The 18896-nt window shown below is 37.5% G+C and overlaps 1 protein-coding gene across 2 annotated transcripts in view; it reads left to right on the top strand.

Annotated features, from left to right (window-relative positions):
- LOC133572786 (septin-5-like) overlaps positions 1-18896 on the top strand; it is a 44264-nt gene that overhangs the window by 21291 nt on the left and 4077 nt on the right. The window contains exons 10-12 of one of the 2 annotated variants that reach the window (XR_009810578.1): positions 3831-3927; positions 4054-4151; positions 8436-8535. Coding sequence is in view for 1 of the 2 variants with exons in the window: in XM_061925804.1 (XP_061781788.1) it covers positions 3831-3927; positions 3989-4151; positions 8436-8535 (360 nt within the window). In the remaining variant the exon portion in view is untranslated. Of the gene's footprint in view, positions 1-3830; positions 3928-3988; positions 4152-8435; positions 8536-18896 lie in introns of both variants that reach the window. The other variant, XM_061925804.1, reaches the window with a different exon arrangement.

The following is an 18896-nucleotide window of genomic DNA, read 5'->3' on the forward strand; positions in this document are numbered from 1 at the left end:
AACACTCTTATAAACACTACTGAAATGCTTTTACATACACTACTGAAATGCTCTTATAAACACTACTGAAACACTCTTACATACACTATTGAAACACTCTTATAAACACTACGGAAATGCTCTTACATACACTACTGAAACACTCTTATGAACACCACTGAAACACTCTTATAAACACTACTGAAATGCTCTTACATACACTACTGAAATGCTCTTATAAACACTACTGAAACACTCTTACATACACTACTGAAACACTCTTATAAACACTACTGAAATGCTCTTACATACACTACTGAAACACTCTTATAAACACTACTGAAACACTCTTATAAACACTACTAAAACACTCTTATAAACACTACTGAAACATTCTTACATACACTATTGAAACACTCTTATAAACACTACTAAAACACTCTTATAAACACTACTGAAACATTCTTACATACACTACTGAAACACTCTTATAAACACTACTGAAACACTCTTATAAAGTGTATGTAAGAGTGTTTCAGTAGTGTTTATAAGAGCATTTCAGTAGTGTTTATAAGAGTGTTTCAGTAGTGTGTATAAAAGAAAAAAATGTCAGTTGTTTATGTGAGAGCATTTCAGTAGTGTATGTAAGAGCATTTCAGTAGTGTTTATAAGAGTGTTTCAGTAGTGTGTGTATAAAAGAAAAAGATTTCAGTTGTTTGTGTGAGAGCATTTCAGTAGTGTATGTAAGAGGTAATTCTGAATAATGTCCCTAACGGCCCCTCATATCAACTTGCCAGTATGTTGACATAGCAGCTGTCTCTCCGATAAATGTTACGCTTTAAGTTTGGGTTGCGAGCAATTGCCACAATGCAAAAAGTCAGTGTTCAAAAACAAGAAAAAAAAGTACAAAAATGAGGGGTATTTTATTTGAACTAAGCAAAATTATCTGCCAATAGAACAAGAAAATTCGGCTTGTCAAGACTTTCCAAAACAAGTAAAATTAGCTAACCTCAATGAACCCAAAAATACCTTAAAATAAGTATATTGTCACTAATAACAAGTGCACTTTTCTTGGTAGAAAAAAAAGAGACCTTTTTTCTCAATATGTTGAAAAATATTCTTAAATGAAGTACCGTATTTTTCGGACTATAAGTCGCAGTTTTTTTCATAGTTTGCGACTTATACTCAGGAGCGACTTATGTGTGAAATTATTAACACATTACCGTAAAATATCAAATAATATTATTTAGCTCATTCACATAAGAGACTAGAGCAGTGGTTCTTAACCTTGTTGGAGGTACCGAACCCCAGCAGTTTCATATGCGCATTCACCGAACCCTTCTTTAGTGAAAAAAATAAATACAATTTCTTTCAAATTCAAGGCAAAGTTATATGTTGTTTTTTTACTGGTGCGCAAAATGAACCGTGCATCAACATCACCTTGTTCAAACAACAAAACCAACACAGTGCATGAACTCACAACAAATTATTACACACCTGCAAATCAGTGTGACTTCTGCTGTTGCCTTTGAGAGACCAGTTCAGATATGCGTGGCTTCACCTTGGCAAGTGCCACTCTCATGTCATTTTAAATTATAAATGATAAAATTATTTATTTATTTTCACAGCAAAGTCTGTTCCTTTTCTTCGTTTTCCACCCAGACATACAATACAAATACACAGCTCATGAAAAACAATATTTTGTGTTATTGTCATTGTAAGTGGGCCTAAACACTTATATTAGAAAATAATCTCATGGAAATGACTGCTGTCATTTGATTATAATAATAAAACATTTAATTTGTTATTTAGTCAGGTTTGGGACCGGTGTGCTCACATGTGCTCCACTGAATGCTCAAGGAGTTTTTGTGTTTGCTCACGCATATGGAAAATTAGAGGGAACATTGTTTGGGGCAGTGACGTGGAGTCACTAGAGGCAGGTGAGGCAGGGCCTCACCTGCCATCATGGAAAGAAAAAAAATGTAAAAAGAAAAAAAAAATTTAAATTGTTATATGTGATTATACTATAAAGTTATTTTCCATTTAACTTCACCAGTTTTAGATAATTTTTATTCAAAATCGCTGAATTTTCACATTTGCCGTTCAAATACTGAGAAGAGACGGTGCGGTGATCAGCAGCCAGTTGAGGCACGTCACTCAGTGCCGCAACATGGATTGCGCAATGACTCGGCTAACTGCTAGCCTGCTGTGCAGTGAGACTGTATTGCTATATGAACTATATTATACATTTCCATAGTTTAGCTAGCTGAGGTATATAATGTACAGTGTATTTTGTCAACAACTGTATGTGTGTAAAGTATTTCTTGTGCTGAGCGATCATAAAACGGCTGAAAAAGACGCACTGGCTGAGGCTCGCCTCCTGCACCCCCGCCGTAGAATTGTTATATCAACTAAAGCCCACACTTAAACTTTCCACGTGCAAGATTGAATCTATTTTAAAAAGTTATTTCATAAGAAGCCAAAAAGTGCAAAAACAATGATGTTGGTGTTGGAGGAGTTGTGAATGACTGCAGGGACACAACATTAGATACACCTGCAGACTGCAGGTGTACCTAATTCACAACTCCTCCAACACGAACATTATTGTTTTTGCACTTTTTGGCTTCTTATTAAATAACTTTTGTAACCTATTTTCATGGGCTTTCCTCTTTGTGATGTTAAGTTCCTGTTATGCGCTGTTATACAGTATATGCCTTGAGCTCTTATTTTGAAGGCGCTTAGAGCGGAAGTGATGTCACGTTGCGGACGTTTTTGAAAATAGGTAAATAAAGTGGTCCTCGTGTAAACTGGAGCCTCCGTGTTTGTTATTTTGTAGTTTCATACAGTATAGGTGACATTTATAAACCCTCGGTTACAATTTTTTAAATAGATTCAATCTTGCACGTGGAAAATTTAAGTGAGGGCTTTAGTTGCGGCGCATGGACTTAATTTCTAAGTAAAGGTAAGCCCATAATAACGTTTTTTTTTATTAAATGTGCTTTTTTGTGTGCTACAGTTTGTATGTGTAAAGTTAAAGTTAAGTTAAAGTACCAATGATTGTCACACACACACTAGGTGTGATGAAATTTGTCCTCTGCATTTGACCCATCCCCTTGATCACCCCCTGGGAGGTGAGGGGAGCAGTGGGCAGCAGCAGCGCCGCGCCTGGGAATCATTTTTGGTGATTTAACCCCCAATTCCAACCCTTGATGCTGAGTGCCAAGCAGGGAAGAATGCTGGTATGAGCTTTTAAACATAACCCGTTAACTGCTGCCAATCAAATGGTGAATAAGATACTCTTTAGGGTTCATATGTTTGTAAATCTGACTGTGATGAAGTCAGTGCCTCACCAGCCATCAACCTCACCGCACGTCACTGATATATATATATGTATATATATGTATATATATATACATATACACATATATACGCATATGTGTATATAAATGTATATGTATATATGTGTGTGTATGTCTAGGTATGTCAACTTAAAGACAACTTTAGTCCATTCCAGAGAGTTAATAATAAATAGGTTAGTGTTTTTCATATCTGCCATTGTTCTCTGTTTGACAAGTATACAGATTTCTGCTGATATCATATCATTATCGGTCAATACTTAAGGCTCCAATATCGGTATATTATCGTAAGTGAAAAGGTTGTATCAAAATACCCCTCGATAAGCACTTCCTCCTCTGCTCGCATCCTAATCTGTGCACACAAAAGATCAATTTGTTCATGTTTTCTTGCATTTCCATTCCCTGTAAGTGATAGCCAGGAGTCTCAGTACTTTTGTCCTCCAAAAAAAACTTGGGAAAATGTTGACATGTGCATTGTTTTGTTCCCACATTAAGGAAAGCATTCCATTTGCCGTAATTGGCAGCAACACGGTGGTGGAAGCCAAAGGGAAGCGGGTGCGAGGTCGCCTCTACCCTTGGGGGATCGTAGAAGGTAAGGACCCCGTTTTTCCCGCTTTTGCCGTCGCATACCAAGTTTCTAATCTTCCCTGCAGTGGAAAACTCGGCGCACTGCGACTTTGTGATGTTGAGGAACATGCTGGTCCGCTCTCACATGCAGGACCTGAAAGACGTGACCCGGGAATGCCACTACGAGAACTACAGAGCCCAGTGCATCCAGAGCATGACCCGCATGGTTGTCAAGGAGCGCAACCGCAAGTATGACACACCTGGCGAAAGCTACCGTCTTTTCCCGACTATAGAGGGCACCGGTGTATAAGACGCACCAATAATTGTTTATTTTTTTTCCGTATATTAGCCACACCGGGCTAAGCTGCAGATATATATGTTGTGCAGTGCATTATTTACGCATAAATATTTTGTATATGTTTATTTACATACTTTAAATGTTGTCTGTAACGCGGCAGTAAAACGGCTGATCAAACAAAACAGAAGTCATCATCATGGACACACTAGCTGTAGAATCTAGCTCTCCGTTCAGCTAAACAGACTCAATAAGTCCGCGGTGACGTTTTGGGGAATTTACGAAACTGGAACAATACAATAGAATGCCATTGTAAGTAGAGATGTCCGATAATATCGGCCGATAAATGCTTTAAAATGTAATATCGGAAATTATCGGTATCGGTTTCAAAAAGTAAAATGTATGACTTTTTAAAACGCCGCTGTGTACACGGACGTAGGGAGAAGTACAGAGCGTCAATAAACCTTAAAGGCACTGCCTTTGCGTGCCGGCCCAATCACATAATATCTACGGTTTTTCACACACGCAAGTGAATGCCTATCATACTTGGTCAACAGCCATACAGGTCACACTGAGGGTGGCCGTATAAACAACTTTAACACTGTTACAAATATGCGCCACACTGTGAACCCACACCAAACAAGAATGACAAACACATTTCGGGAGAACATCCGCACCGTAACACAACATAAACACAACAGAACAAATACCCAGAACCCCTTGCAGCACTAACTCTTCCGGGACGCTACAATATACACCCCCCGCTACCCCCTGCCCCCCAACCCCGCGCACCTCAACCTCCTCATGCTCTCTCAGGGAGAGCATGTCCCAAATTCCAAGCTGCTTTTTTGAGGCATGTTAAAAAAAAATAATGCACTTTGTGACTTCAAAAATAAATATGGCAGTGCCATGTTGGCATTTTTTTCCATAATTTGAGTTGATTTATTTTGGAAAACCTTGTTACATTGTTTAATGCATCCAGCGGGGCATCACAACAAAATTAGGCATAATAATGTGTTAATTCCACGACTGTATATATCGGTATCGGTTGATATCGGAATCGGTAATTAAGAGTTGGACAATATCGGAATATCGGCAAAAAAGCCATTATCAGACATCTGTAATTATTTACACATAAATGTTTTGTAAATGTTTATTTACATGCTATAATTATATATATATATATATATATATATATATATATATATATATATATATATATATATATATATATAAAAATATATATATATATATATATATATATATATATATATATATATATATATATATATATATATATATATATCCCAGAAGGGTTTAAAGTGAAAATAAGTCATATAATATTTTGTATTTTTCTTAATTCAAAGCTTGAATCAGCTCTACCTGTTAGTATAAAGTAAAATAAAAAATATTATGTTTTAGGCCCTTTTTAAAAAATAAAAAAAAACACTGTTTTTTATGGCAAAAACACAAAATATGTAATATTTTCACAAAAAATATTTCAAAATGAAATATTTGATGTGAAATAATTAAAGCCTTGAATAAGTCAATAATGCAATACCATTGATTTTAATAAACAATTTTAGCAATGGCAGTTTTTGTTTTTTTAATCCCACTGAAATGTTTGGGATTCAAAAGGACTCGACTCAGTGTTAAAAATATATCATAAATCTTTTTTTTTTTTTGCTTGTCTACTTTCAATGCTTATGTCTCTAGATCAAATTCAGATCTAACCATCGATTATACGTTTTTATTATTCTTTTCATGTATTTTTTTTGTTTGCTTTATGCCGTTTTTGTCCAAGAAAACTTTTATTTGTATTTTTTTTATGGCAAACACAAAATATGCATACATTTCCTTAAATATTTAAAAGTAGAATTTTTAAGTTAAAGTGAATAGGTCAACAATTCATAACCTTGATTTTGATTCATTATTATTTTTGAGCAAAGACAGCTTTAAAGGAAAAAAAACAGCCTGCATGGAAGCTGTGTGTTATTAGAGTCAACATTGCAACTTTTTCTCGTTACATTTCATCTGTTTGCTCTTTTATGTCACTTTTTTCTTTAATAATATTTTTAGAATGTGCCGCGGGCCGTCAAAATATTAGCTGTGGGCCACAAATGGCCACTGGGCCACACTTTGGACACCCCTGGTCTAAATAGAACTAAGAAAATGGAAAAAGTGTATCATTTTGATCTTATAGCACCAAATAAGGTCAAATGTATTCTCTTTATTTACTGTTTGGCTCATTGATTCGAGTTGCGCCTTTCATATTCCTTTCTGCACAACTATTTGTTTAAAGAAACAAAAAACTAAAATTAACTTGGCTAACTATTAATTTTATTTGCATGTAAAATGTAGTGACTTTTTTAATCCAGTAGGTGGCGGTTGACCCTAAACAACAGCAAAACAGTATCAGATAGGGGTGTAACGGTACACAAAAATTTCGGTTCGGTACGTACCTCGGTTTAGAGGTCACGGTTCGGTTCATTTTTGGTACAGTAAGAAAACAACAAAATATAAATTTTTTTGATTATTTATTTACCAAATTTGTAAACAATGGCATAACATACATATACACACAGAGTCCATTGCCAGGGTTAATGTGGTCAACATATATCAAATAAAAACTAAATAAGATAAGGCTCAGAATGGTTTCTTAACAAAACCTTTCTCCATACAAAGTGCTTTTTTTTTTGATTGATTGAGACTTTTATTAGTAGATTGCACAGTACAGTACATATTCCGTACAATTGACCACTAAATGGTAACACCCCAATAAGTTTTCAGCTTGTTTAAAGGCCTACTGAAATGCGATTTTCTTATTTAAACTGGGATAGCAGGTCCATTCTATGTGTCATACTTGATCATTTCGCGATATTGCCATATTTTTGCTGAAAGGATTTAGTAGAGAACATCGACGATAAAGTTTGCAAATTTTGGTCGCTGATAAAAAAAAGCCTTGCCTGTACCGGAAGTAGCAGACGAGTAGCGTGACGTCACAGGTTGTGGAGCTCCTCACATCCGCACATTGTTTACAATCATGGCCACCAGCAGCGAGAGCGATTCGGACCGAGAAAGCGACGATTTCCCCATTAATTTGAGCAAGGATGAAAGATTCGTGGATGAGGAAAGTGAGAGTGAAGGACTAGAGCGATTCGGATAGGGAAGATGCTGTGAGAGGCGGGTGGGACCTGATATTCAGCTGGGAATGACTAAAACAGTAAATAAACACAAGACATATATATACTCTATTAGCCACAACACAACCAGGCTTATATTTAATATGCCACAAATTAATCCCGCATAACAAACACCTCCCCCCTCCCGTCCATATAACCCGCCAATACAACTCAAACACCTGCACAACACACTCAATCCCACAGCCCAAAGTACCGTTCACCTCCCCAAAGTTCATACAGCACATATATTTCCCCAAAGTCCCCAAAGTTACGTACGTGACATGCACATAGCGGCACGCACGTACAGGCAAGCGATCAAATGTTTGGAAGCCGCAGCTGCATGCGTACTCACGGTACCGCGTCTGCGCATCCAACTCAAAGTCCTCCTGGTAAGAGTCTCTGTTGTCCCAGTTCTCCACAGACCAATGGTAAAGCTTGACTGTCATCTTTCGGGAATGTAAACAATGAAACACCGGCTGTGTTTGTGTTGCTGCAGTCGGCCGCAATACACCGCTTCCCACCTACAGCTTTCTTCTTTGCTGTCTCCATTGTTCATTGAACAAATTGCAAAAGATTCACCAACACAGATGTCCAGAATACTGTGGAATTTTGCGATGAAAACAGACGACTTAATAGCTGGCCACCATGCTGTCCCAAAATGTCCTCTACAATCCGTGACGTCACGCGCTGACGTCATCATACCGAGACATTTTCAGCAGGATATTTCGCGCGGAATTTAAAATTGCACTTTAGTAAGCTAACCCGGCCGTATTGGCATGTGTTGCAATGTTAAGATTTCATTATTGATATATAAACTATCAGACTGCGTGGTCGGTAGTAGTGGCTTTCAGTAGGCCTTTAAGTCGGGGTCCACGTTAATCAACATTAAACTGCCTCAAGTTGTTGCTCAGATGAAATAAAATGACAAAACTTTTCTTCTGCATATAAAAAGTGCAACATTAAACAGTTTCAAGTCAACTCAGTCTCAGATTAACTTTTCTTTTCCTTGGTCCCCATTCCAAATGATAACCAGTGTGTGTGTGTGTGTGTGTGTAGTAAGCTCACCAGGGAGAGCGGCACCGACTTCCCCATCCCAAGCGCGGGCGACGGCATGGACAACGAGACGGAAAAGCTCATCCGAGAGAAAGATGAGGAGGTACGGCACACCGACCACCCAATGGAGTCTCATCAGCCTCACCGCCGTCACTCAGAGCACGAACACACTTTTGAGCACCACGAACACCTCGAACCTCAACCGGGCCCCGAGGCTCGCTCGCATCTGGAAGACGAGGCCCTTTAAAGCGTCCTTAGCATACACGTTTAGCAACAACTTGTTTTAGCCTCATTTCAAACCATTTTTTTGTCCCCACTAGACACTTTCAGCAAGGCTGCACATATTCTCTCTATTTATTCTTCTTATTCTTCCTGTCTCTTCTCTTCTTGGACATCATGTCACTGTTTTTACATTCACTTGTTGTTTTCCCATTGCTCATTTTCTGTCTTGTCATGTTGTCACTGCTCATTTTAACACTATCAGTCATCTTTTACTACTACTATTTGAATTTCATGAATAGCATGTTTATTAGCATCGATACTATATATCAGGCCTGGGCAATTATTTTACTCGGGGGGCCAGATTTAGATAAAAAAAAGTGTGTCTGGGGCCGGTATATCTATTTTTAGGAACGCTAATACAAAACCTCACAATAATGATTTAAATCTAAAAACTAGAGATGTCCGATAATATTAACGGCAGATAAATGCTTCAAAATTTAATATCGGAAATTATTGGTATCGTTTTTTTAAATTATCGGTATCGGTATCGTTTTTTGTTTTTTTTTGTTTTTTATTTATTTATTTATTTATTTATTAAATCAAAATAAAAAACACAAGATACACTTACAATTAGAGCACCAACCCAAAAAACCTCCCTCCCCCATTTACACTCATTCACACAAAAGGGTTGTTTCTTTCTGTTATTAATATTCTGGTTCCTACATTATATATCGGGCCTGGGCAATTATTTTACTCGGGGGGCCAGATTTAGATTAAAAAAAAGTGTGTCCGAGGGCCGGTATATCTATTTTTAGGAATGCTAATACAAAACCTCACAATAATGATTGAAAGCTAAAAACTAGAGATGTCCGATAATATCGGCCTGCCGATATTATCGGCCGATAGATGCTTCAAAATGTAATATCGGAAATTATCGGTATCGTTTTTGTTTTTTTTATCGGTATCGTTTTTATTTATTTTATTTTATTTTTATTTTTTTAATTAAATCAACATAAAAAACACAAGATACACTTAAAATTAGTGCACCAACCCCCCAAAAAACCCTCCCTCATTTACACTCATTCACACAAGTTTCTTTCTGTTATTAATATTCTGGTTCCTACATTATATATCGGGCTGAGCAATTATTTTACTCGGGGGGGCCAGATTTAGATTAAAAAAAAGTGTGTCTGGGGGCCGGTACATCTATTTTTAGGAACGCTAATACAAAACCTCACAATAATGATTGAAAGCTAAAAACTAGAGATGTCCGATAATATTATCGGCCGCTAAATGCTTTAAAATTTAATATCGGAAATTATTGGTATCGTTTTTTTAAATTATCGGTATCGGTATCGTTTTTTTTGTTTGTTTGTTTTTTTTTTGTTTTTTTTATTAAATCAACATAAAAAACACAAGATACACTTACAATTAGTGCACCAACCCAAAAAACCTCCTTCCCCCATTTACACTCATTCACACTCATTCACACAAAAGGGTTGTTTCTTTCTGTTATTAATATTCTGGTTCCTACATTATATATCGGGCCTGGGCAATTATTTTACTCGGGGGGCCAGATATAGATTAAAAAAAAAGTGTGTCTGGGGGCCGGTATATCTATTTTTAGGAACGCTAATACAAAACCTCACAATAATGATTGAAAGCTAAAAACTAGGGGTGTCCGATAATATTATCGGCCGATAAATGCTTTAAAATTTAATATCGGAAATTATTGATATCGTTGTTTTTTTTAATTATCGGTATCGGTATCGTTTTTTTTTTTTTTTTTGTTTTTTTTTTAATTAAATCAACATAAAAAACACAAGATACACTTACAATTAGTGCACCAACCCAAAAAACCTCCCTCCCCCATTCACACTCATTCACACAAAAGGGTTGTTTTTTTCTGTTATTAATATTCTGGTTCCTACATTATATATCAGGCCTGGGCAATTATTTTATTCGGGGGGCCAGATTTAGATAAAGAAAAAAAAGGGTGTCTGGGGGCCGGTATATCTATTTTTAGGAACGCTAATACAAAACCTCACAATAATGATTGAAAGCTAAAAACTAGAGATGTAGTAAATGCTTCAAAATGTAATATCGGAAATTATCGGTATCGTTTTTTTTTAATTATCAGTATCGTTTTTTTAAATTAATTTATTTAATTATTAATTTTATTAAATCAACATAAAAAACACAAGATACACTTACAATTAGTGCACCAACCCAAAAAACCTCCCTCCCCCATTTACACTCATTCACACAAAAGGGTTGTTTCTTTCTGTTATTAATATTCTGGTTCCTACATTATATATCAATATATATCAATACAGTCTGCAAGGGATACAGTCCGTAAGCACACATGATTGTGCGTGCTGCTGGTCCACTAATAGTACTAACCTTTAACAGTTAATTTTACTAATTTTCATTAATTACTAGTTTCTATGTAACTGTTTTTATATTGTTTTACTTTCTTTTTTATTCAAGAAAATGTTTTTAATTGATTTATCTTATTTTATTTGATAATTTTTTTTAAAAAGGACCTTATCTTCACCATAGCTGGTTGTCCAAATTAGGCATAATAATGTGTTAATTCCACGACTGTATATATCGGTATCGGTTGATATCGGTATCGGTAATTAAGAGTTGGACAATATCGGAATATCGGATATCGGCAAAAAAGCCATTATCGGACATCCCTACTAAAAAACGTTATGACAGACCGCCTTAAAAAACGGAATGGAATTTGAAATTTTTTTTACTGAATGAGACACCCAGAATGTGCATGAAAATAAAGAATGTGGGATTTACAATATTAACTATGAATGATAAAACACTGAATATTGACAACATATTTTACAATCGACCAAAACGCAACCAAAATGCAACAAACATAGTGAAAAAAAAAACACCTACAATCTGAGATATCTCATAGTGACCATAGTAAGTAATTAGATGACCAAAGTAACTAATTAGATGACCATAGTAACTAGTATATGATGCAGATTCCAAGCATTGAAAGACTTAGCATTAGGGATGTCCGATAATGGCTTTTTGCCGATATCCGATATTCCGATATTGTCCAACTCTTAATTAACGATACTGATATCAACCAATACCGATATCAACCAATACCGATATATACAGTCGTGGAATTAACACATTATTATGCCTAATTTGGACAACCAGGTATGATGAAGATAAGGTCCTTTAAAAAAAATAATAACATAAATAAGATAAATAAATTAAAAACATTTTCTTGAATAAAAAAGAAAGTAAAACAATATAAAAACAGTTACATAGAAACTAGTAATGAATGAAAATGAGTAAAATTAACTGTTAAAGGTTAGTACTATTAGTGGACCAGCAGCACACATAATCATGTGTGCTTACGGACTGTATCCCTTGCAGACTGTATTGATATATATTGATATATAATGTAGGAACCAGAATATTAATAACAGAAAGAAACAACCCTTTTGTGTGAATGTGTGTGAATGAGTGTAAATGGGGGAGGGAGGTTTTTGGGGTTGGTGCACTAATTGTAAGTGTATCTTGTGTTTTTTAAGTTGATTTAATTAAAAAAACCAAAAAAAAAACTATACCGATAATAAAAAAACGATACCGATAATTTCCGATATTACATTTTTTAGCATTTATCGACATTCCTACTAAAGACGTTATGACAGACTGCTTTAAAAAACGGAATGGAATTTGAATTTTTTTTTACTGAATGACACTCCCAGAATGTGCATGAAAATAAAGAATGTGGGATTTACAATATTAACTATGAATGATAAAACACTGAATATTGACAACATATTTTACAATCAACCGAAACGCAACCAAGATACAACAAACATAGTGGAAAAAAACCCACCTACAATCTGAGATATCTCATAGTGACCATAGTAAGTAATTAGATGACCATAGTAACTAATTAGATGACCATAGTAACTAGTATATGATGCAGATTCCAAGCATTGAAAGACTTAGTATAGTTGAAGACTTCCGGTCATTAGAAAACATGAGTGCACATCATAATGGCAGCTACACTTTCCATCTTAAACATCTAAAACAATTATTTGGGAATGTCCGGCGGGCCAGATTGAAAAGCTCAACGGGCCGCATGTGGCCCCCGGGCCTTAATTTGCCCAGGTCTGCTATGTACAGTAACTATTATTCATCTATTAAGCCGTTTATTTGTCAGTAAAGTTGAAGTCGACTAGCTAGCATATTTCATAGGGAAATTAGTGCCATTTTTATAATAGTCAACACAAATGTCCCGTGACTATACAGTAGGATATTATAGGATTAACTACTATTTATTTATTTATTATTCTGACTGATCCAGCCATGTGTTCCTGCTATTTTTCTAGAGTCTGTTGTTTATTATGAAAAACTGCTGAATTGTTGTGAAGAAGTCATTTTTACCGAGTGTGTTATTTAATGCAGTGTTTTTCAACCTTTTTTGAGGCAAGGCATATTTTTTTCATTAAAAAAATTGTAGAGCCACACCCACCAGCAGAAAACGTTAAAAAATGAAACTCCATCTTATTTTTAGTTTGTGTTTTCCTGTGTGTAGTGCTTTAGTTCTTGTCTTGCGCTGTTATTTTGGTGGCCCTTCCTGTTTTGTTGGTTAGCAGTTTTATGCTTTCCTTTGAGCGCTATTCCACGCACCTGCTTTGTGTTAGCAAGCAGGGCTATTTAAGTTGTCGCTATCCTTCTTTGTGTGGACATTGTCGATTGTCATGTCATGTACGGATGCACTTTGTGGACGCCGTAAGTTTTTGCCGTCGTCCAGCATTTTGTTTCTGTTTACTTTGTAGCCCGTTCAGTTTTACTTTAGCTTTTGCACAGCCATTGCCTTTTCCTTTCCCTTTTGTTCATTTTTGGTCTAAGCGTTGCATACCTTTTTACCTGCACGCTGCCTCCCGCTGTGGTCTGCATATTGTGTTCACAACAAACCGTCCTGGTCTCACCCGACACCTTCCGACTTTTACAAAGCAGTTAACTACCTGCCGCCACCTACTGGCATGGAGTATTACGTGGTTACCCTGCCCAGTTCTACACAGCACAGACACTAAGCCAGTGTTTTTCAACCTTTTTTGAGCCAAGGCACATTTTTTTCATAAAAAAAATACGGAGGCACACCACTAGCAGAAAAGGTTAAAAAATAGAACTCCACCATGTTGTCGTCCCTTATTTTGAGTTTGTTATTGTTTCTTGTGTGTAGTGCGTTAGTTCCTGTCTTGCGCTGTTATTTTGGTGACCCTTCCTGTTGTGTTGGTGTTCTCCTGCAGCAGCTTCACGCCTTCCTTTGAGTGCTATTGCCCGCACCCGCTTTGTTTTCGCAATCAAGACTATTTAAGTTGTGCGTATGCTATCCTTTTTGGGGACATTGTTGATTGTCATGTCATGTACGGTTGTGCTTTGTGGATGCCGTCTTTGCTCCACACAGACTTTGCTGTCGTCCAGCATTCTGTTTTTGTTTACTTTGTAGCCAGTTCAGTTTTACTTTTGTTTTACATAGACATCCCTATGCATCAGTGCCTTTTCCTAGCGGGACTTGCCTTTTGTTCATTTTTGGTTTAAGCGTTACATACCTTTTTACCTGCACGCTGTCTCCCGCTGTGCTCTGCATATTGGGATCACGACAAACCATCCTCGACGCTTTCCGACTTCTACAAAGCAATGAACTACCTGCTGCCACTTACTGGTATGGAGTATTACAAGATTACCCTGCCAAGCTCTACACAGCACAGGCACTAGACAACGGCACATTATTATGATTATTGATTTGCAAAAAATATTTTTGGGACCCTGCCCCAAGTGGAGGAGTTCAAGTACCTCGGAGTCTTGTTCACGAGTGAGGGAAGAGTGGATCGTGAGATCGACAGGCGGATCGGTGCGGCGTCTTCAGTAATGCGGACGCTGTATCGATCCGTTGTGGTGAAGAAGGAGCTGAGCCGGAAGGCAAAGCTCTCAATTTACCGGCCGATCTACGTTCCCATCCTCACCTATGGTCATGAGCTTGGGGTTATGACCGAAAGGACAAGATCACGGGTACAAGCGGCCGAAATGAGTTTCCTCCGCCGGGTGGCGGGGCTCTCCCTTAGAGATAGGGTGAGAAGCTCTGCCATCCGGGAGGAACTCAAAGTAAAGCCGCTGCTCCTCCACATGGAGAGGAGCCAGATGAGGTGGTTCGGGCATCTGGTCAGGATGCCACCCGAACGCCTCCCTAGGGAGGTGTTTAGGGCACGTCCGACCGGTAGGAGGCCACGGGGGAAGACCCAGGACACGTTGGGAAGACTATGTCTCCCGGCTGGCCTGGGAACACCTCGGGATCCCCCGGGAAGAGCTGGACGAAGTGGCTGGGGAGAGGGAAGTCTGGGCTTCTCTGCTTAGGCTGCTGCCCCCGCGACCCGACCTTGGATAAGCGGAAGAAGATGGATGGATGGATGGATTTTTGGGACCAATTAGGTGAAGTTGCATAATTTCCCACGGCACACCAGACAATATCTTACGGCACACTAGTTGAAAATCCGTGCAATAAACAACGGCGTATTATTATTGATTTGCAAAAAAAAAATGTTTGGACCAATTTGGTGAAGTTGCATAATTTCCCACGGCACACCAGACAATATCTCACGGCTTAGTTTACATAAGTCAACGCCCTCCAATGCCATATAAGGGCATAGCACCGGAGCGTCACTTGCACACATAAATTGTATTTAATGCTGGCCAGTCAGATACTGGTTAGCATCTCTTCTCATTTTGTATTTTTTTTTGTTTTTGTTTTTACGTTGACTCTCTCGAATCTGTTGATTTCAACCTTATTTATTTCATAATGTGTTCAACCTTTTCCTGCCATGTCCTTATATGGCAAAAAGGGGCGTGCCCTATGCTAAATAGTAACAGCTCGCTTATTGTCGATTTGAGCGCGGGTGCAATTAATCAAGTACAGTTTATTTCGGTGAATCCGGCTAACTTGATTATTTTAGGAACTTGCTCATGAACAAATTCGATAAGGTTTTCGAAAACACATTGGTGAGTTGGATTTATTTATTATTCAAATGAATACTTCGGAGACACTTGGTATTTTTAATAGTTCATTTTGATACTTATGGTTATTTATTGTCAGCTATTTCCGCCATCTTTGTTTGTACGCTAACTAACTGCAATGATAATTCGGTATTTAAACCTTATCGAACTCACGAATAAACACTATTATTATTAGTATTAGTTATCCCTGACCACAACATTAGGTATACGACGTCGGTAACAGCTGTGATTAAAGCTTAAAATGTAGTTTTAAGAGTTCCTCGAATGCAGTGGTTCTTAACCTTGTTGGAGGTACCGAACCAGTTTCATATGCGTGAAAAATAAAATGTTTTTTGTTTTTTTTCAAATTCAAGACAAAGTTATATGTTTTTGGTAACACTTTAGTATGGGGAATATATTCTAAGTCAGTGTTTTTCAACCAATGTGCCGCGGAACACTAGTGTGCCGTGAAATACGGTCTGGTGTGCCGTGGGAGATTATGTAATTTCACCTAATTGGGTTAAAAATATTTTTTGCACGGAAGTAATTATTCAATAATGTAGCAGAGTAACCATGTTATACTCGTCTAATCAGTAGGTGGCAGCAAGTAGCTAATTGCTTTGTAGATGTCGGGAACACGTCATGTAATGATCAAGATATGCAGACGACAGCGGGAAGCAGCGTGCAAGTACAGAGGTATCTTATGCTTAAACCAAAAAATAAACAAAAGGTGAGTGCCGCTAAGAAAAGGCATTGAAGCTTAGGGATGGCTATGCAAAACGAAACTAAAACTGAACTGGCTGCGAAGTAAACAAAACACAAAATGCTGGACGACAGCAAAGACTTACAGCGTGTGGAGTAGGAGACGGCGTCCACAAAGTACATCCGCACGTGACATGACAATCAACAATGTCCCCACAAAGAAGGAAAGTGTCCGCACAACTTAAATAGTCTGGATTGCGAAAACAAAGCAGGTGTGGAGAATAGCGCCCAAGGAAGGCATGAAATTGCAACAGGAAAATACCAACAAAACAGGAAAAAAAACACCAAAATAGGAGCGCAAGACAAGGATTAAAACACCAAAAAAGTCCAAATAAGTCACAGTGTGACGTGACAGGTCGTGACAGTACACCTACTTTGAGACAAGAGCTATAGTGATGCATGCTTGGTTATGGTTTAAAGTCATATCCAACAATTGCAAGAACTGAGTTTCATTTTTTAATGATTTGTGCTTTTGGATTTTTTTCAATGAAAACAATGTGCCTTGGCACAAAAAAGGGTGAAAAACACTGTTCTAAGTAACAAAGACTTAATTTAGAGTTTTTTGGACACTAGGGGAACATATCCTAAGTAACAAAGACTTAATTTAGAGTTATTTGGTTAGGGTCAGGGTTAGAGGGTTAGGGTTATAATAAGGCATTAATAAGTACTTAATAATGACTAGTTAAGAGCCAATATGTTACTAATTTGCAATAATAAGCAACTAATTAATGGTGAATATGTTCCCCATACTAAAGTGTTACCATGTTTTTTTACTTGTGCACAAAATGAACCGTGCATGAACATCACCTTGTTCAAACAACAAAACCAACACAGTGCATAAACTCACAACAAATTACACACCTGCAAATCAGTCAGCTGTTGCCGTATCCTTAATACGCCGATAGAGAGAAGTTTTTATTTACATGATGAGTCGGGTGTTTTTTGACCTCCGCCGAACCCCTGAGCCCGACTCACCGAACCCCTAGAGTTTGATCGAACCCAGGTTAAGAACCACTGCTCTAATGTTTTGCTTACGTAAAATTCGCAGAGCGGTTCTCAGAATATAATGTAACTCTACGCCACAGCAAACTACAGTAATATATATAAAGTTGTTAAAAGTTAGCATCACTGTTTTAGAATACACTAATTGTTGATGTAGCTTTTATATTGGGCTGTGAAAGTGATTAATATTTAGCGAACACCTGCTTGGAACCTTTTATCCCCACATAAATCATAATTATTCCGCCAAATAAAGAGACTGCTGTTATTCATTTTTGTTTTTCTTTCTTACTTTTGTTATTTTGTACGTTTCATAACAGCAAATGCAGACAAACATTTAGTATGTAGCTGTTTTTGTCGCTACAAACAACTAATTGCACTGCTTATTTTGCATAACATTGTCACGACATTAGTGCCAGTGTAGGTCACCTCAGTGTTTTTCAGTTCAGTTAAAGTTAAAGTGTCAATGATTGTCACACACACACACTAGGTGTGGTGAAATGTGTCCTCTGCATTTGACCCATCCCCTTGTTCACCCCCCCGAGAGGTGAGGGGAGCAGTGGGCAGCAGCGGTGCCGCGCCCGGGAATCATTTTTGGTGATTTAACCCCCAATTCCAACCCTTGATGATGAGTGCCAAGCAGGGAGGTAATGGCTCCCATTTTTTTAGTCTTTGGTATGACTCGGCCGGGGTTTGAACTCACAACCTACCGATCTCAGGGCGGACACTCTAACCACTAGGCCACTACCTTTTTTGAGCCAAGGCACATTTTTTGTGTTGAAAAAGGCACACCACCAGCAGAAATCATTAAAAAACTAAACTCTGTTGACAGTAAAAAGTTGTCGTCGCAATTATTGGATATGACTTTAAAACCATAACCAAGCATGTGTAAATATAGCTCTTGTCTCAAAGTAGGTGTACTGTCACCACCTGTCACATCATGGAGTGACTTATTTTGAGTTTTTTTCTGTTTTCCTGTGTCTAGTCTTTTAGTTCTTGTCTTGCGCTCCTATTTTGGTGTCTTTTTCTCTTTTTTTGGTATTTTCCTGTAGCAATTTCATGTCTTCCTTTTGAGCGATATTTCCTGCATCTACTTTGTTTTAGCAATCAAGAATATTTCAGTTGTTTTTATCCTTCTTTGTGGGGACATTGTTGATTGTCACGTCATGTTCGGAGTAGGGCTGGGCGATATGGCCTTTTATTAATATATTGATATTTTTAGGCCATGTCACGATACACGATATATATCTGGATATTTTGCCTTAGCCTTGAATGAACACTTGATGCATATAATCACAGCAGTATGATGATTCTATGTGTCTACATTAAAACATTCTTCTTCACACTGCATTAATATATGCTACTTTTAAACTTTCATGCAGAGAGGGAAATCACAACTAAGTCAATTTAGCAAAAGTGTATTTATTAAACAGT

This window comes from Nerophis lumbriciformis, linkage group LG30, assembly GCF_033978685.3.
Source record: "Nerophis lumbriciformis linkage group LG30, RoL_Nlum_v2.1, whole genome shotgun sequence".
NCBI lineage: Eukaryota > Metazoa > Chordata > Actinopteri > Syngnathiformes > Syngnathidae > Nerophis > Nerophis lumbriciformis.